The sequence below is a fragment of the Megachile rotundata genome, chromosome 15, assembly GCF_050947335.1.
Source record: "Megachile rotundata isolate GNS110a chromosome 15, iyMegRotu1, whole genome shotgun sequence".
NCBI lineage: Eukaryota > Metazoa > Arthropoda > Insecta > Hymenoptera > Megachilidae > Megachile > Megachile rotundata.
Genome location: NC_134997.1, coordinates 8,525,699 through 8,546,721, shown reverse-complemented (window position 1 = coordinate 8,546,721; position 21,023 = coordinate 8,525,699). Strand labels below are relative to the sequence as shown.

The following is a 21,023-nucleotide window of genomic DNA, read 5'->3' as shown; positions in this document are numbered from 1 at the left end:
TATCGAGCGCATCATAATTTCAGATGGTCCCGCTTCGACAATTCAATAAAAAATAATTTCTATCTGGTAGTGATCCCTCGTTAATACACGCGGCTAGCAAGAAAGCAAACGGACCTTCTTGCTCTTAATTAAATCCGCTCGAGCGAGCGTTCCGCGTGGTTTTGCACGGACGCGTTCCGCGTCAAATTACGTCAGGGACGCGGCGAAATACCGTCACGCGGAAAGCATCGACCGTATCCAGGTCGGCTAATGGGCAAATTGCTAAATCCGAAACTTTCACTTCGCTCGATCTATTATATGCCCTCGTCGAGAAAAAGCTTCCCTTTAACGCTAAAATGCACGCTTATCCCTTTTACAATGATGTACTGTGTGTCTCACAAACTCTGTTCGCTTTGATATAATTTGCAGAAATTATGATCGTTTCCAAAAATACGGGTATGAAGGTAGGTGCATTTGTCCTGAAGGTTACCATCGCTGAGATATTTTACTATTTTCAGTCTATTACTTTCATCAAGAAACGTATACGAGCCTGCGACGCATAGCTGCCGACATTTCGGACACGCTTCATGAAAAAACTCAAATATCTCGGCACCGGTAAGTTTGAAGACAAACGCACCTCGGCACTTTCATACGAATACGTAAATCCATCGAAATCGATCGTAAAAATTGGACATTTGGAAAAAAAGGTAACATCTACGTCTTCAAGACTGTTCATATTATGTAGTCTTGAACTACAACTGTACCGGTGTTGTTTGAAATAAGCGAAGTATTTAAGCGGACAGAGTTTGTGAAACGCTCTGCATAGTACTATAATACTTTTTGGACCATCTTTCTCCTTTAACGTCTTCCTATATCAGTACTGGTAACAGAGTTTACTCAGTCACGTGAATCAGCCTGTATATTTAACCCCTTGCACTATAATTTATTTGTCAGGTGCGTCAGCCAGAATTAACCAATCACAGCAGCGATATTAAAACAGACAAAGAAAGTTGAAATGTTATGTCAGTTTGGTATTATGCAATCGTTGACTATGCAAATTATAATGGGACTTGAACTCCAAATTGAAGCGTATTAAAAATTCGAGTGAAATTGATCACGGTTGAAGTATGAGTGCGTCATGAGTGCATCACTAGTGCGAAGTATTTAAGCGAACGATATTTGTGAGACGCTCTGTATAGCAATATATGGCGAAATACAGTGCATTGCATAAACACTGCAACCATGTTCTCAGTGATCCTAGCTTCTGACAGGAAATTATGGTCTGTATTCCTCAAATACTAATTCGTACAGTGTAATTCTGCAGTAGAAAGTTCACGTATTAACGCAAATATTAAGGGATACATAAAACCTGATGTTGAAACGTTTCATAAATAAATGAGGTAATATAATAAAATTATGAAGTTGGTTTGTTCATTGAGTTAATTTAATAGAATTATGAAATTGTTCGATTAATATAATGTTATAGGTTAATATAATAAAATAATGAAGTTGATATGTTCACTAAATTAGTAAATAAAATTATGAAGCAGTTAGTCTAATATAATATATTATAATAGATAAATGTAATAAAATTATGAAGCTAGTACATTAAAATTATGCAGCAAAAATTTTCGTTGCAATAATAAAAATATTTATAAGTATTCAAATTAGAAGCTGATTGAACAAAATCACTTTAACCTTTCGACACACTTTGACGAGTCTGACAAGTACCACTCTAGCTGTGACAAATCTCCTTCGAGTATTTAATTCGAATTTGGAGTTCAAGTCCAGCCACAATTTGCATAATCTGAATATAAAGCTGACATAACATTTCAACTTTCTTTATTCATTTTAATATTACAGCAGTGTACACTTAACGCTGACGACAAATAAATCGTACAAGCGTTTAATCAAACAGGTATCCATAAATAGCGGCGTGTATTAACAATCGAGGTACAAAATGAATTACTGGTAAACATTTAATATCCACTTTGTAAGACACACGCATTTAAATTCATTTTATAAAAGGACCCACCACAGTGTCTACCAAAACCGAAGCGAAGGACGCGGCACGGTGTGTCACGTCGATCACGGAAGCCTTTAATTGCCAGGGTAATGAACGTCCTCGCGCAATTAATTCCGTTTGTGGTGGACTGCAATTTCGCGGGCGCCGACAATTACCGGTGTTACAGATGACAGGAGACCGGCCGATTACACCGGGCCCCGACAACACCAAAAAAGGCACGCGTTGGAAAGTGAAATGGCTCGGGCAATTTCGTGAGATCGAAAGCGTTTCGAAAGTTGTGCTCGAGGACGACCGGCCGTCCCTTCTTTCTCCGATACCGATCAGGAATAGTACTTTGACCTTTATCTGGTATTATGTCATCGGAGTTTGTTTATGGAGTACAGAGATGGATAAGATGAAACGAGATATTGGGATATTGGGATGTAGGCATATAGGGATATAGGGATTCAGGAATATGGAGATATTGGAATATTAGAATATTGGGATATTGGAATATTGGAACATAGGGATATAGCAATAGAAAGATATTGAGATATAGGAATGTAGGAATACTGGGATATAGGTATACTGGAATCTAGGGATACTCGAATATAAAGACACATCAATGCTAGGATATAGATAGGTGTTGTAAGGATGCAAGGTTATAGCAACGCAAGGACATAGGTAGCTGATGCAGGGATACAGGGATACAGCAACGCAAGGACATTAGATAGGGGATGTGGAGAAACAAGGGTATAGCATCACAAGCATATAGGCAGGGGATAAAGGGATACAGGCATATAGTACCACAAGAAAATAGGTAGGGGATATAAGAATGTAGCAATAGAGAGATATGGAAATGGGTAGCAAACACACTAGAGGATTATAGGTAGAGAGGATAATTAAACTTGAAGACTTAGAACTGAATTTGAGACAGTTAACATTAAACTTGAAAGTGTTAATACTAATCTTGATGACCTAGAATTAAACATGAACGTGTTAATACCAAACATGAAGACTTAGAATTAAACTTCAGAGTGTTAACATTAAACTTGAATACTTAGACTTAAACTTGAGTGTGTTAATACGAAACTTGAGGACTTAGAATTAAACTTGACAATGTTAATACTAAACTTGATGACTTATAATTGAACTTGAGAGTGTTAATACTAAACTTGATGACTTAGAATTAAAATTGGGAGTGTTAACATTAAACTTGAATACTTAGAACTAAACTTAAGAGTGTTAATACCAAACTTGAAGACCTAGAATTAAACTTGAGAGTGTTAACATTAAACTTGAAAGCTTACAATGAAACATGAGAGCGTTAATATTAAACTTGATGACGTAAAATCAAACTTGAGTGTATTAACATTAAACTTACAGACTTAAAACTAAACTTGAGAGTATCAACGTTAAACTTGAAGACTTAAAATTAAACTTGAGAGTGTTAACATTAAACTTGAAAGCTTATAATGAAACTTTAAAGTGTTAATGTTAAACTTGACGACTTAAAATCAAACTTGAGTGTATTAACATTAAACTGACAGACTTAAAACTAAACTTGAGAGTATCAACATTAAACTTGAATACTTAGAATCAAACTTGAGAGTGTTAACATTAAACTTGAATACTTAGAATTAAACTTGAGAATGCTAACATTAAACTTGAAGACTTAGAATTAAACTTGACAATGTTAATACTAAGCTTGATGACTTAGAATTAAACTTGAGTATTAACATTAAGTTTGATGACTTGGAACCAAACTTAAGAGTGTTAATACTTAACTTGAGGACCTAATATTAAACTTGAAAGTGTTAACATTAAACTTGAAAGCTTACAATGAAACACGAGAGCGTTAATATTAAACTTGATGACTTAGAATTAAACTTGAGTGTATTAACATTAAACTTACAGACTTAAAACTAAACTTGAGAGTATCAACGTTAAGCCTGAAGACCTAGAATTAAATTTGAGAATGTTGACATGAAACTTGAAAGCTTATAATAAAACTTGAGAGTGTTAATATTGAACTTGAAGACTTGGAACTACACTTGAAAGTGTTAAAACTAAGTCTTACGACTTGAAGCTGTACTTGAGAGTGTTAACACTAAACTTAATAACTTAAAATCATACTTGAAGTCATCAATATTAAACTTAAAAATTAATATTAAACTACACCTAAACTTAAAGAACACAGAATATTAATTCCCTCTATGAATCATAACAGCACATCACAATTTGCCTCGCATGACGCACGCGTCAAATAAACAGTCCAACCTTTCAAACTCCATGTTTGCAAAATTTTAACGAAACAGCGTTCCGTTCCCCACAATTTACGATACACATTCGTAGCCGGTCGCAGGCAATTAAACGTCCATTACTTGGCAATTACAGAGGTTCCGAGGCAAATAATCGAGAGGGCCGCTGTCGGCCTTCTCTCCGCGGTTTCACGAAAAAAGGAAGAGAAAGAAGCCGAGGAGAAGAGAAAAAACGCTTGCTCATGCGTATTCATGACCGGAACCGTGGATAATGCTCGGAGTCTCCGCACATCATATCTTACACAGCTGGAATATTAATTCTTGTCATTCGTATGCGATGCGAGTTCAATGCTGCCGTGAACACCGTAGAACGATGGTACAGGTGCAAGTCAGCTTGGAAACTGCGTTTTTCTGTCGCCGTCGATGTTGGAATTTAGATTGGCTTCGAATGATTGTTTGATATTTAATTTAGATCAATTAAGAATTAATTATATAGAAACAATTTGTGTAACATAATCAGAATTTGCTGCTGATAGGAGAGTTGCTGAAGGTAACTCATATATTAATTATTATTTAATGTAAATTTCATCTCTAATTATTTGACGAAATTACTAATTTTTTCTTCTCAAGTAAATTAATAATTAATTATATATTTGTAAATAGTGATAGATCATTGAGATTTAAAGTTGTTAGAGCTATTTGTATAAGTCCATAATTAGTATTAAACCTCGAAGCAATTTATGAAAACAATTCTTTGGCCGTTGATTTGCGTCTCGATTAAAAACGCATCTTTTCTAATTTTCGCTCACGTCGAGTCAGTATAAAATATTACGCGATGACGAGCATCAAATTACAAGTAACAAGAAACTCGAGGGCTGATTTATAACAGCACGATTTAAACTGACACGGAAAATTATCAAGTCGTCGATCGCAAAAATCCCATTTGTCATATTCAAGCGCTAACTAGACGGAGCAATTTATTTGTTTCCTTTTATTGTTTAAAAAAAGCACTGTTACCGTTTTATTTCGTTACGTTTTGCAATTATGCTGACAGATTGATATACAGCGTCAATCTGAAACTTTGTGTCGATATATTTACCTAGTCGTTCATTAACATATTAGGAGGCAAAATGTTAGGTAGGTAGAACATTTAACGCATTTTAATTATGTGTTTAATAATGATTTTATAATAAAGTGGTTTTAATGTATGAGTTAAAGTAGTTAAATGTAATGGGATTTAAAATGAGAACCTCAGAGGGTTTTAGGTTAAAGAACCTAACCTAACTTTGTTACAGTTCAACATTATTGAAGTAAATTCAAAGAACAGAAGTAAAAGTTTTTTTCTGATTTCAGTTCTTAGAAAATTTTTATGTCAAAGGTGTATGAATTTTTGAAGTATTTATTTTAACAATATATCACAAAATTTGAATAACCAACCTTATAAGTAAACACGTAAATTTAAAAATTGAACTATTATTGTTTTCATAGGAACTTCAAATATAATATCTAAAATATTTAAACAATTTTTTATGACCACAACCAGGTAATGTTAAGACATAAATAAATTTATAGCATGTATTAATATTAAATGTTAAATAGATGAAAATAATATTATCATGCAAATGAGTATATTTATAAAACACGTTTAACAACATTTGTATAAAGAGTTGTTTTTATAAACTATTCTATATCAATACAAGTTAAAATATGCATATTGTGTATATTTTGCACGTCGGATCGAAGCGAATTTTTTCACAATTAATTTGTATTACCGTGTAATTTACATACGTTCTGCACGCTCTGCGATAATAATCGTTTTAGCCGATCGTTATTTTAAAATGGAAATACGTTTTGCATTCATAAACAACACGATCCTGAATAAATTATCGGAGGAAGGAAAAATTGAATTACAATCGAAGTTTCCATCGCAATTATCATTCCACTCTCTGGGAACGTAATTTGATCAGCTTGAATCGCGAGGTTCAAGGCAATCAATCATTCTTTGTATAGTAAAAGCAGCCATCGTCATTTTGGTATCATTCTAGTTTTGCGACTGCACAAAGCGCCATATGCCAGTGGAAACCGACGACAGTAATTTTAGTTCTTGTTTAAATAGACAACTCGGCAATTAATAATCATGATTCGATCGTTATCTTATAAACCTTGTACATTCATGCTTCAATGTAATTTGTTCGAATAATAGTCATCGTTTTAAAGTAATTTATTCAGAGTCACTGTCAAGGTCAAGTTATTTTATATTTACCAGGCGTAATCCTTCATTTTCTTTAAGGAAACAATTTGAGAAAGAAATGGTTTATTCAAAGTATCGTCCATGTTGGACTATAAGCTTGTCTGAACTATAAGTCGTGGCCTATAAATTTGTATACCACAAACCTAATTCTAAATACAAGTTCCAAAAATATGTAAACTATCACCTAACCAAATTAGCAATCTCCCCAAAGATATCAGAGCAGTTCCGAAACCGTTCGAATTAATCAGCCACCCACGTAAACGAAAAATTCCCAGAAAATTATCTCGCTTACCCAGTGTGACTCTACGAAAGTATTCGAGACTCCCACGATTAATCCTCCTCCGTCCAAATCAATTAAGCCTAATTAGTCGGCACTCTGCCGGTACGTTAACGTTGCTCGCAAGAACAATCCTTAATCAGCCGCGAACTAGATTCATTCTATCATTTCTTGTTCGCTCTTTTTCTTTTTTTCCGTACTGTCTCCTCGTATGAAAGACAAACACCGGTGGCGACACAGCGGTACGCCACGACAGATAATCATCATCATAAATTCATCATCATCACCATCATCGCGAAGCGGGCCCGAAGCATAATCACTCGTTAGCTGAGCCGTCGGCGAATCACTGTCACGGTTGCCACGCTTCGCAGAATAACGAATTCCTCCCGAAGAATAAACTTCGTTTTACCTTTTTCTCGCTTCTTTGATCATAATCTTAATGATAATAATAGACGGTGCTGTGTCATCGCGGTTTCTGGGGGTAATTTTGATGCATTAGGGGCGTTAGGCAGTGTTTAGGGAGGGTGTAGAGTGTTAATGAGCTTCTGTGAATTATGTCTCGAATTTATGATCGGAGATGGTAGGATGATGTAAGGTTAATTTAGATCTAGGATATATTGCTGGAGAATCGAATTGCAAGAGTTCGCAAGATTCAGCGTCAAGTTTATTCTCAAATCTTTGTATTTCCAAATCACTGTATTCTCAAATTTGTTTCTTCCTAAATTGTTACATTTTCAAATTGCTACGTCCTTAATCTTGTCTACTTCGAACTCCTTTTGTTCCAACTCAACGCAAGGTTCCAATATTTCCCTACAATCCAAGATCTCAATATGGCAAAATTTCTGGAACTAACAAGAATTTTCCTCATCAAGATCCTCATCCTTCACATACTTCGAAGTAAACCTCGTAATTAAAAGAAATTTTTACGTCAGATAAATATTATCCACTCCACTAAGAGACTGCCTCCAAAGCCCCAAAATCAGGTATTTATCGAACAACAACTGACACCATATTTCTCTGTTTCCAGGGACGAGCACTGACAGGAAACGTGAACAGTTACCTCGCGATTTTTCGCCGGAGCTCGTGAATTCAGTGCCTATGAAACCGTGAAAACAATTTGGTGCGTGACGATGTCGTCGAGTGGTGAATTTTCGACGTTGTCCAGTGGTGAGGCTACCGGGACTGGGGATGATTCGTTGCCCAGTTCGCGGGAAGCAACTGCGGAGGCTGGGAATTCTGGGGGTGGATTCATGCCTTTGCGCGAGTTTCTGGACAGATTTTCGTTACCGAGGGTTGTTAGGGTGGAAGGTGCTGGTGGAAGACCGATATTGTTGTATAAGCAACAGCAAAGATCGTTGAGAGTTACGGCTACACTGTTGATGCACCGTTATCGGCACGACGTCAAAGTTGGACCCGAAATCGTGATCCCTGAAGGATATCCTGGTGAGTGCAATCTTTATCATGTGGATCTAGTTAGTAACTGCGGAACCGTGAAAAAATTAAACCATGGAAAGATTAAATTATGGGGAAATGAAGCCAGGGACAACTATTGAGTCGTTTGTTTCGAAAGTACAAGTGTGATCGTAAAAATTGGACATTTGAAAACAAAGGTGACATCTACGTCTCCAAGACCGTTCATATTATGTAGTCTTGAACTACAACTGTACCGGTGTTGTTTAAAATAAGCGAAGTATTTAAGCGGACAAAGTTTATGAGACGCTCTGCATAGTACTATAATACTTTCTGGACCATCTTTCTCCTTTAACGTCTTCCTATATCAGTACTGGTAACAGAGTTTACTCAGTCACGTGAATCAGCCTGTATATTTAACCCCTTGCACTATAATTTATTTGTCAGGTGCGTCAGCCAGAACTAACCAATCACAGCTGCAATATTAAAACAGATAAAGAAAGTTGAAATGTTATGTCAATTTGGTATTATGCAATCGTTGACTATGCAAATTAGAATGGTACTTGAACTCCAAATTGAGGCGTATTAAAAATTAGAGTAAAATTGATCACTGCTGAAGTATGAGTGCGTTATGAGTGCGTCACGAATGAGACGTGAATGCATCACGAGTGCGTCACGAGTGCGTCATGAATTCATCCTGAGTGCATCATGAGTGCGTTATGAGTGCGTCACGAATGAGACGCGAATGCATCACGAGTGCGTCACTAGTGCGTCATGAATTCATCCTGAGTGCATCATGAGTGCGTTATGAGTGCGTCATGAGTGCGTTATGAGTGCGTCACGAGTACAAATTTTTGAAAAAATGAGGACGCAGATAACAATACATAAAACTTAATAAACGTCCCAATTATTAAAAAGGCAAACATTTAATCAATTGAACTATCTTAAATGAAATTAGGTCACTCTGTACAGCTATCATTTTGCAGCGGTTTGACGGGATAATTTGATCGGCCCGTTCCCAAGAGATAAATAGTAATTCGATGGAAAAAAGGAAATTGTAACAGCTGTCATAACTAAAAAGTTAATGTGGGAGATAAATAATAGCGGATTCGTAAAAAGGTGATCAAATTAGATCGCTCCATTTTCGAATCACGATGCCGTTTCACAGCGTTTTGTAGGATCGGAACTTTTCCTTGGCCGATAAATCAAGTCAAGGAGAACCATCGAAACGTGAGTGGAATAAAAATCGAAAGCCAATATCCCCGCAACCAGAAATTCATTAAAACGTAGCGTGCCGATGGCGCTTAATGGGCCGCGAGATATCGGTAACTGTAAAGAATCGATCGAGTACCGTACAGGGTGTTCCATAACATGTGCGATTCGTTTGGACAATGGATCATGGGTAGAGATCACAAAAATAATGAAAAATGTTCCTCTATGATTATGTTCCTAAACATATGTATAATTTAATATTATTTCTAAGTTATGTAATGTTATTTCTGCCATTTTGTGGTAAAATAATTCAAAGAAAAAATTTGCAATACGGAAATATGTCATATTAGATCTATAAACATTTCAGTATTAATTTTGAAAATTTTAATATTGATTTTGCAAATATTTTAATTCTGTAAAAATGTTATATTAATTCCATAAAAATTTTAATACTAGTCTCTAAACGTTTCAATATTTATTCCGTCAACATTTCAATATTAATTCAGTAAATTGCACTATTAATTCCATTTCTATTAAATTTTAGACCACCTATTGAATTCAACTTGACCCTAATTTTATCCTTGGTGTCCATCACTCATTACCTAAGTTTCGTATGCACTAATTATGGAACACCCTGTATATCGATCACGTCGAAGGCGATGATCGATCGAGCGCGCGAATTCTATCGGGAATTCGATCTCGGATTAATAGGCAGTACGACTGCTTGCGCAAGATTGTACTCAGGAAAGTGGTCGATTAATAAACGACCGCTTTGATCGATGGAAACGTTTACAATTCCATCACGTTTTATTTTTTAGGTATTTATTTTTATGCAAGCTTTCGCGGAACAATCAAAGTTGTAGAACTTGTTTCTGTGGGTTGACAGCGTTTGTTTTATTTGTTGGAATTAGACAAGGTTGGTTGATCAGTGTTCCCAAGTGGAACGTTATTGATTTTGAATAAATTAGGTCGATGTTTTAAATTATGTGTTTGCACTCGGCAGGATGGGAGGTAACGTGAAACAAATTGGGGACAAGCTATCAGTTATATTTTGGATCATTAGTTTTATAAAAATTGAAAAACTGAAGAATTAAAGAATTGCAGAATTGAAAAATTGAAAAATTGAGAAATTGAAAAATTGAAAAATTGAAAAATTGAAAAATTGAAGAATTGAAAACTTGAAATCTTGAAGAATTGAATTGGAAAATTGGAAAATTGAAGAACTGGAGAATTGAAAACTTGAAAACTTGAAGAATTGAAAAATTATCAATTACTCAATTAAAAATCAAAATTCTTAACAATTTAAAAACATCAAACTTGAAAATTTTGAAACTAAAAAACTATCAAATTTTTTGTGGGGCAAAAATATTCAACATCCCAATGAGAATACACCATACATCTCTCAAAATGCGAAGTACTCGTTCGGTAATCACGGACACATCAACACTCGAGCACATCGAATCGTATCCTCGTCTGGAACCCCGAAACCCCGTGATCGCGGAGCTCATTAATAAACACCATTTATAATCGAAGCTGCTCATCAAGCCCACCAAAAAACTTGGACTCGGTTAGTCAGAGGTTTTGATCGAGATGGAAGCGAGAAAAATATGGGAGCCATTGCTCCTCAGACATCAACCGGTGACCTTTCAACTTGCTCGGTGTATCCTTGTAGGATCTTTTTCTTCGTCATTAACACTGCCAGAAAGATTATTCTGTCAACGGAGATGTAATGGGAGGCATGAGATTTATGCGAAGAGGGGAATCGAACGTTTAAGGGTTGCTCTGGAGGGTGTTTTCTGGAGAACGAAGTATTTAAAAAATGCAGAATTTTGTACTTGTTTTCAAAGATCCAAGTGACCAAACTTATAAATTTGTGGACTTAAAAATTTTTAAATTTTGCAAATTTGAAACTTCAAATTTTAAACTATCCTTCATATTCTAATTCAATTGTACTGATCGATTATACTGATGGATTATATCGGTCGATTATAGTGATCAATTACGTGGATTAGTTACATCGACCAATTATATCGACCAACTGTAATTAATGATTGTAGGATAAATTTTAATCGATAATATATAATTTATGTTCTTCGAATGCGTACGTTATGGCTCTTTTTGTTGATATAATTAGCGATATGGGAATATGGGTATCTAGGGATATGTGAATGTAGAGATCTAGAAATATAAGAGTTACTGAGATTCTATGTAGTAGAGGGAATATAGGAGATTAATAATACTATTTGGGGATTTATGAGTTTGAGAACATATTTGAGGTTATAGAGAGATTTGGGGATGTTTCTAGGGACTTTGCAATCTTGAGACCTAGGGACTCCTGGATCTAGGGATTCTTTGCAAATTTTGTCAATCTTACAAATTTTGTTAATCCTGCAAATTTTCAAAATCTTGAAATCTTGTAAATTTTAGAAACCTTAAAAATTTTGCAAATTTTATAAATCTTGAAAATCTTGCAAATTTTAGAAACCTTGAAAATCTAACAAATTTTGCAAATTTTGCAAATCTTGCAAATTTTAGAAACCTTGAAAAACTTACTAATTTTGCAAACCATAAAATCTTGCAAATTTTAGAAATCTTGAAAATCTTGAAAATTCTTTGAATCTTGTCAATATTCAATCAGTATCCAAATCCCAGTCTAAAACATCGCAAATGTCAAAACCTTAAAACTCAAAAATGTCAGTATTCAAAAAACGACGAATAATTGAAATACAAAGTCGAACAACAAGTTATTGCACGAAGGTGCGGTTGATGGATTAAAAAAGGCCCGGTTATGCCGGTTCGAGGCATCGTTTACAGCATTCTCAAGATTTCCTCGACACGAAGCAACGCGATACATAAACCGCATTTGTTTGCTTATTTATCCGCAGCCAAGTGTGTACATATGTAATCAGGTTGTAGTAGGCACGTCGGTGATTTAACCGTGGTCCACGGAAAGAAAGTAACAGATGGTTGTAGGTGGCAGTGGCAGTTTAACAATGAAACCGAGCGTTGCACGCGAAGGAAGGATAGATTTAAACCGTCACTAGGTTTGATCAAGTATTTCCTATTTCGTCTAAATTAATTATTACTAATATCACAGAATAATATTTGGTATTTTATATATTTTAATAACTGCAAATTAAGAAAAATGTGCAAACTAAGAAAAATCTACAAATTAAGGACACACTTAAGAAAGAACTTAAAAAGACTTTGAATACGTTGATTTAAATTAAGCAAAATTTGTATACTTTTGAACTAAGTTAAGTTACAAAAATTCTATTTAAAAATGACGTACCAACATCTTAATGTATAACAAAGCAATTATTTATGAATAATATAACAACGTCTATTACAGTGTCTTATAATTATAATACAAACTCACAGTACAGCTATAATACATTTCTACATCTGACATAAACAATATTTTACAGTATTTTGCAACTGTAGTATAAACTTGTTTAAACAACACCTCTTTCTGATCTAACAATCTTCCACTAAAACTAGATCCATTAAGTGCAAAAAATTGAACAGTATGACATATTAAAGCTTGACAAGAATAGAACAATTTTGTTCGTACTTGAATGCGGTTTATAGCCATCACTGACCGAATAGGAATGACCGAGTGTCGGACTATAAATATAAAGGAAGTATGAGATAACGCGACACAGCGTGTCGTGAATTATAATTTAATATTGTTCAGACTTATAATAGCTCGTATGTCCGTTAGTATTCACACAAATAACGGTGAAGTAACTCTGCTCAGCAATTTATGTCAAACATATACTCGCTGAGTTGGTATAGCTTATCAGCAGGATCAATCGATTCTTTTCTTTACTGGATTTTGTTGAAGTGAACAGAATTTTTAAATCGATGAAATTTTATTGATTATTTGCGATTTAATGCAATTGAACAAATGTTAATTTTTAGTAGAAAAACTTCTGATTAAATTTAATTAATCAATCATGTTTTTTATTAAAATTAAGATTAAAATTGTAAAATAAATTTTGGAGGATAATTGAAACTTCAAGATGAATTTTAAAGAATGCTTGAAACCTCAAGATCTTAGAAAGTGACTTAAGGTCCAGTACCAATTTTTTATTATAAATTGCAAAATTTATTAACATGCTTTTCTTAACAATTTTAATCCAGATCCAAGTTGATTTTCATCCAGATAATTAATATGTATATTTATATAGTATCATTTGTTAATTATCTGCTTTATTTTTAATTTTTAATTAAACGTGCATTATGAGAAATTTAACGTTGAACATACAGAAAGTTCCATAAACACATAACGTGCCAATTACGCTACTCCCCACAGATTTAACTGTAATCCATCTCTTAAACAAATCACGTATCAAATTACAACCCCGCTTACACCCAGTCTTGAATTCCATTATCTCTTCTTTTCTTCATTCAGTTCCTGGTCCGGTAGTTCCACCCACGCCGCGAGAACTTATGCAAACCAGACATGCAATGATCGCATGTGTTCACAATGGGTCGCTAACGAAGTGTCGACTGTCCAGATTTTCAAAGAATAGACAGTGACTGCTCGATAAATAGCCGTCTGTTACTCGTTCACCGCCCTCTATGCGCCTGATACTCTAATCAATTTTTGCCAAATCTAACTAGTTTATAACTATTTTAATTCTATTAAATATTAACTATTTTCTATCAAATAGTTTTATAAAATATTTAATATTTTCATTACAAAAAATATTTTATAAAATGAAAGTTGTAATGAAAATATTGAATATTTTTTTGTAACGATACTTATACTCAAACCTCAATATTTAAACTTTAAATTTTTACGAAAGAAATAAAATTTATAAAGCAATTATCACGAGTCCTCTTCGAACTTCGCCGCCCACAAAGCAGCAAGTTCTCCCGAATAGCGTGCACGCGCGTCATAAACTGAAGTTAGTTGCTCAAGTAATCTATTCTCGACGTCCATTCGACGACTTCCATTTTGTGCTCATTGCCAGTACTCACGCTCTTTCCTCGAAATGAAGAAACGAACACCACGGGGTTCTTTGTTCCACGCAGGACGTTATCAACATTCAAGTGAGATCGGTCTATCAGGTGCGGCTGAGTCCGGGTTTATGCGCTTAGAATCCAGCAGTGTTTCTTGGTACAGGCAGAAAGAAGGCCTATCTTTATAGGGGCGGTTGTGCAGATATCGCGTGAAAGCGCGCTCGTGACTTCACGAAACCGTGGGAGTGCCTCACCGATCGAGGGAATCGCTTTTCAAGTGAAATTCCGCCGACGCCTTTAGAGTTTTATACGGAGTCTTGCGCACCTGGTGGCGAAACGGAGAAGCTTCGATCATCGAGAAAAGAGGACAGCAATTTTTAAAAATACTATTAAAAATGTTTTCTTCAGTAGTTACAAACTTTTTTATATTTTGCGATGTTAGATAATGTTTTTTATTCTCTACTATAATATTATGCTAGATAACATAACACTGCCATAATTGAGTCCCTCTGCCAGACGCAACTGCCGTAAAACTTATAGATTAAATTTCTCTCAAAGTTCCCATGTCCCATCCTAACAGAGGAATTTACATGTTCTATCCACGTCAAAAGATTAACACAAAATTTAGCTGCGAAATCGAGCGTTAAGCGAACGTCTCGCAAAAACGTAGAACGACTACTCAAGCGGAAGTTCTCGAGCTTCCCTTGGCATAACTCGTTGATTTACAATCGGAGTGTCTGGATTTCCAAGCGAATCCTCGTAATCCCGGCTCGTCCATGGATTTGCGTAAGTCCTCGCGACTCCATCTCGAAATCGAAAGTTCAGCATCGCTCGGCAAAAGGTATTAAGGGTATTCCCGGACGAGCAGCGTTTACGATCGAGGCTGTTGGAAGAAGTTCCCGGTTCCTTCGAGCCATCGAACGCCACGGACTCGCGATTTATGGCGGACCAAGTCGAGGAATCTCTTGTTTTATTTATGGCCCTCGATGCTCGACCGAGGATCGCTTGGAAATATGTTTATTCCCGCGCCGCCTGCTCTGCACCTGCTTGACTCCACGGAATCGAATCCTGCCCTCCAGGGGATGTTCTGGAGTGCTGGATTCCTTTGGGTTCCTTAGCCCCGAACTGGTGGCTCTTCAGTAACGAGAGAACCATATTAACCCTTCTATCACTCAAAGAAAAGGACCATTCTCTGTTTCTGTCTGCTCTTTTATGGAATGAGTGATTATATCTGGTCCACGTATCTTATACAGCGTGTCTCACAAACTCTGTCCGTTTATATATCATTTGCAAAAATTATTATCATTTCCAAAAATACGGGAAAGTGTTACAGAAGTGGAGGCGTAGATACAGCTGTTTCCTGGAACGTTCAACTTTGTACGCTTAATTTCGATAAGCTTACGTATTCTGAGTATGAAGGTAAGGTGCATTTGTCATGAGTGCGTCGCGAATGAGTAGTGCATTATGAGTGCGTCAATAGTGCGTCATGAATACGTCGTGAGTGCACCACAATTGCGTCAGGAATACAGCATGAGTGCGTCATGAGTGTGTCACGAATGCGTCTCGAGTACATCACTACACCTTCAACTGCAAAACCCTTTGTATCATATTATTTAGTCTCTTGAATGGTACAAATTCGTGTAAGTAACATTTTATGGTATTGTACGAAAATATTTAAATGGGCAAAGTTTGTGAGACACACTATACACATGAGTAACATATGACTTACACCAGTTGTGAGACACCCTGTATAAAACAATATACTGTATCACACTAGTACTACAAATAAAGATTGTAATAATGTTCCTATTAATATTTTTATAGTGCATAATAAAGAATCTTGAAGTTAGACAAATTTGAAAAAGTATAAATCTAATAAGTTGGTAGAAGCCAGAAAATTTCGAACCCTAACAACGTTGAAGCGATCAAAGGTTAAGCTTTAGAATCGTTAAATATAGCTGCATTATTCCGATTCGAAAGAACATTAATTACCATTTACTCACGTTTTGCATTAGTTGCCTTTCGATAGGCATGTTCCTCGTGCTGGAGGTCGCGAGGAAGAGGGTGGAAAAGACATTACAGAGCTTTTAAGTTCTATCTTGAACCTCCGTATCTTCGACTTTGCATGCATTAGGACATTGTTTTATAGTTATACGCGATTTTGTTAATGCTTCTGGTTTCTTGCTTCTGTACACGACACTGTACTCCGGCAGTTTTTATTCCTTTCACGATATATTGCAATGATATTGTAATAAATTTTGCTGGTGATAAAGTTTCAGTCAAGATTGTAGATACTGGGAGATTTGGATTTTTTGTTGAAGAGGATTTATAGCTGGACAGTGTTGGAATGTTTGAAACTGCTGAATGGAGTTTAATGGTTTTATTTTTGTTATGTGGTGGACAGTTGCTAATTTATTAAATCTTTGAGTTATCAAGTTTTAGTTTTGAAATTTTTTAAAAATTTTTTAAGGCTTGAAGTCTACACATTTTGATGTAAATATCTTTCGAGTTAATTTTAAATTTCTGTGTCACATAGTGTTAAATTCACACATCCTCAAATCTACACATCCTCCAATCCACGTATCCCTAAATCCACATATCCCCAAATCCACTTATCCCCAAATCTACACATCCTCAAATCCACACATCCTCAAATCCACATATCCCCAAATCCACACATCCTCAAATCCACATATCCCTAAATCCACAAATCTCCAAATCCACATATCCCCAAATCCACTTGTCCCCAAATCCACATATCCCCAAATCCACACATCCTCAAATCCACATATCCCCAAATCCACTTAACTACAAATCCACGCATCCTCAAATCCACGCATCCTCAAATCCACGCATCCTCAAATCCACATATCCTCAAATCCACATATCCTCAAACCCACACAACCTCAAACCCACACATCCTCAAACCCACACATCCTCAAATCCACACATCCTCAAATCCACATACCCTCAAATCTACACATCCTCAGATCTACATACCCCCAAATGTACATATCCTCAAATCCCCAAGTCATCTAATTTCTAATCCCCCTAAATTTCACTCCTTCAAGCCTCAACATTTCTCAACTTCTAAATTCAACAATATTCACCCATCCAAAATCCACAAATGTAAAAATACAGCACATCATACTTAGAACCCCCTCTAAGGATCCTTATCCCAATTTTAAAGCGTCATTTCCCGACCTCGTACCTTCACGAACAACGCACACATCGAACTTCGCCATGATTCACACTCACACAGGGACGTTACTTTCCAGAAACGTTAAAGAAGCGTGAAGCCAAGCTCGTTTAAGAATAACGTTCCGTGAAACGACGATAACAGAATGGTGATAACAGACATCCCGTCCCGTTAATAAATCTGCCAGTTCCTTGCCGGAATGAATTCACGAGCTTTCCTCCAGCGATTAAGCGCTACGTGCCGGCAAGGTCTAGCTGTTCATCCGCGATTTAATATCACGTATCCCGGCCTGAAATTAGAACGATCTTCTTTGCCGAGCGGAACCAGGAATCCCGGCCGAGCTTCTGTTAACTTCGAGATTGCTATTCTCCCGCCAGTTTGTGCCGAGAAACGTCTGATTTAGAAAACTCGAAACGTGCACGTGGACTGTAATGGCGGGTATAACGTCTGCCAGTATCTTGCACAGCGTGTTCCGGTTACGGAAACCTGGCAAAAATTGCAACCTCGTCTTCCGCTTCTTTCACAATGTTTCAACACTTTGGTCAATGAGGTGTTTGCGAGATGTGGACACTTTTTGAGTGGATCATAGGGTAAATTTCAGAGACGAGTCCAAGGCTGACGGACTCAACTGAAGAATTAAAGAATTGAAGAATTGAAAGATTGAAAAATTAAGAAAGGTTGAAAATTCTGTCCAGACTATATTCTTTTTAACTTAATTATTATTTAAATCCAATTACACAAGTTATTTAAATCAAAGTCCTGTAATTCGAAGAACCTGACGATTTGAATAACAAAAAGCTTGCTATTATTAAACGAGAAAGAATTCTGGTAAGTTTATTGCTATATTTTTGTTGAGAGACGTGTTAATTAATCCTTGAACCGAGTTTAAATAAGAAATCTTGCGTCAACACGGTTCTTGGTGATATAAAATTTTGGGTAGCTGTAATTTTACGGCGATCGTTAAAAATTTATGGCTTGAAATTTGCATCTATTCTTATGTTACGTGGTAAAAAATGGTGATAAAAGAATAGAAGAGTGTATTATACTTTACATAATATGAAGTCTAAATATGATAAATGATGTCACTGTTACTTAATTATAATAGCGATCAGTAGTATTCAATAATCACATTAATAATGTTTTTAAAAAAATGATATTTAAAGTTTTAATAATATTTTTGAACTTTAATTTTCGTTTTGTAAATTCTCTGAAATAAGAGATTTTATGAATTTTACGAATTTGGATATTTTTTACCCTCTTGACACGATGTTTACCCTTTTAAATATACATAGAATTAAATTTACTATAAAAAATGCTGTTATTTCTTTGTTTGAAAAATTAAATCGTAATATTATTGAAAGAAAATATATTTGAATGTTTAAAAAATTATGATGCTGTTTTATCATCATAAATAGCTTTAATAATTTTTTCTGATTGAAGATGTCAGATTGAGGACATTTTCCATGAAATCACCAGCTGTTTCCCTTGAAAGTGGCTTTCTTAGAAAGAGAAATTTATTGTCACAATAAAGATCGCGGAATGTCGTGCGAAGAGAACTTGAAAGTCCCATTTTCAGAAAACTGGAACCACTTTCATTGAGAAATACTTTCTTGGGGAGGAATTGCGTATTTCCGGTTTGAGACACTTTCAAACAATTTTCCCAACTGTCCTTACATTTTCGCTATTATACTTCAAAGCTTAATAAAAAAAAAAATAAATAATAACCTTATTCAAGAAATATATTAAATAATAATAAATTAAAATATTAATGTTTAACTTGTTTGTATTCAATAAATAACAAATGATAATAAACTAATAAAATAAATAATGAAATAATAAAAATAAAAATATCAAAAAGTTATAAACAAGCTAAATAAGTAGTAAATGTTAATAAATTAGTTAAATAAATAGAAAATGTTAATAAACTAGTTAAATAAATTGTAAATAATAATAAAGTTAAATGCATAATAATAGACTAATTAAATAAATAATAAACAATAATAAACTCATTAAATAAACGATGAAAAACAATAAGTTGATGGAATAAATAATAAGTAACCATAAACTGATTAAAAAAATAGTAAATAATAATAAACTAGTTAAATAACTATATAATTATAATATATAAAAATTAATAAACCATTAATAATTTATTTTTGAACAAAACTGCAAACAAAATTACTTCAAACAGTGAATTTTTAAAATAGCCTTTAACTTTCATTTACTTAAAAAAAAATATCGCTCGACAAAGTCTTTCGACGCAATGAAATCTGCCACGCACAGAAAGAAGAAACGCAAAATTAACAAAAATTATGCGAACAACATAATTTTAACCGTTTCCCTCAACCGTCCGCCGAACAATCTGCAAAAATCCATACAACGTTCACGCTCCTCTGCAACAATAGTCGCAAGAATTCCTTGGAAAAAAGGCGAGTTTCCAGTTTGAAAGAGGCTTTTGTGACGTTCAAGGTTGAAGAGATAAAAGAACAGAGAGCTGTTGATGGTACTTCAAGTTCCCCGAGGATGTGCCGTAATTAGTACTCGTGCTGAATGCTCGCCGTACAGAAAGGATCCACTTTGCATACGCGTGAATTTCAATCGTCGCTTTGGAAAGAATAAATTTCGAAGGTGACAGACGAAAGAATCGGTAAATATTTGCAAATTTATTCAACCGCCGCCCGTTGTTTCAGCCAGCGGCCACGAAAAAGTTTATTACACTCGCTACTTTTTTTATCTGTAGCGTTTTAGTCTTCTACACCCTTTCTGGAGGACGTTACCTTCATGTGGTCCTTCAGTGTAATAAGAAGGTTGAGTTTTGCAGGTTTCAATTTTTGAGAAATTAAAAATTTGTGCATTTGAGAATTTACCAAAAACCTTGAGAATTTACCTAAAATAAAATTGAGAAGAATAATTTATAGGGGATGTAGTACCTCCAGAAAGGGTGTAGTCTAGTGTCAGTTGATCAGTGAAAAATTAAGAAGATTGAGTCCATTTTCAAGTTTCAATTTTGGAAAAATTAAAAATTTGTGCATTTGAGAATTTACTAAAAACCTTGAGAATTTACCTAAAATAAAATTGAGAAGAATAATTTATAGGGGATGTAGTACCTCCAGAAGGGTTGTAGTCTAGTGTCAGTTGATCAGTGAAAAATTAAGAAGATTGAGTCCATTTTCAAGTTTCAATTTTTGAGAAATTAAAAATTTGTGTATCTGGCTTTTGAAAATTTAAAACATATGAGAATTTACCTAAAATGTAATTTACCTAAAATTGAAACTAACAAAACTCTTCTCGATCCCTTCAACTCCAACGGTAATATCCACACAAAAAACAGGTAATGAATAAATTACTTATCAATTCCAATAATCGATTCCTAATTGAGAATTATCATTGGAAATGACCCATACGATTAATAAATCCGAAGATTTAAACGATGAATAATTATAAGGTTAACGGCAGAC

General features: G+C 35.0%; 1 protein-coding gene across 2 annotated transcripts in view; it reads left to right on the top strand.

The window, feature by feature from the left end:
- The window catches only part of LOC100882954 (uncharacterized), a 62,127-nt gene that overhangs the window by 3,310 nt on the left and 37,794 nt on the right, over nucleotides 1-21,023 (top strand). For both annotated transcript variants that reach the window (XM_076540389.1, XM_003703512.3), the window contains exon 2: nucleotides 7,801-8,216. In XM_076540389.1, coding sequence (XP_076396504.1) covers nucleotides 7,904-8,216 — 313 coding nt within the window. In that variant the 5' untranslated portion in view covers nucleotides 7,801-7,903. The remainder of the gene's footprint in view (nucleotides 1-7,800; nucleotides 8,217-21,023) is intronic.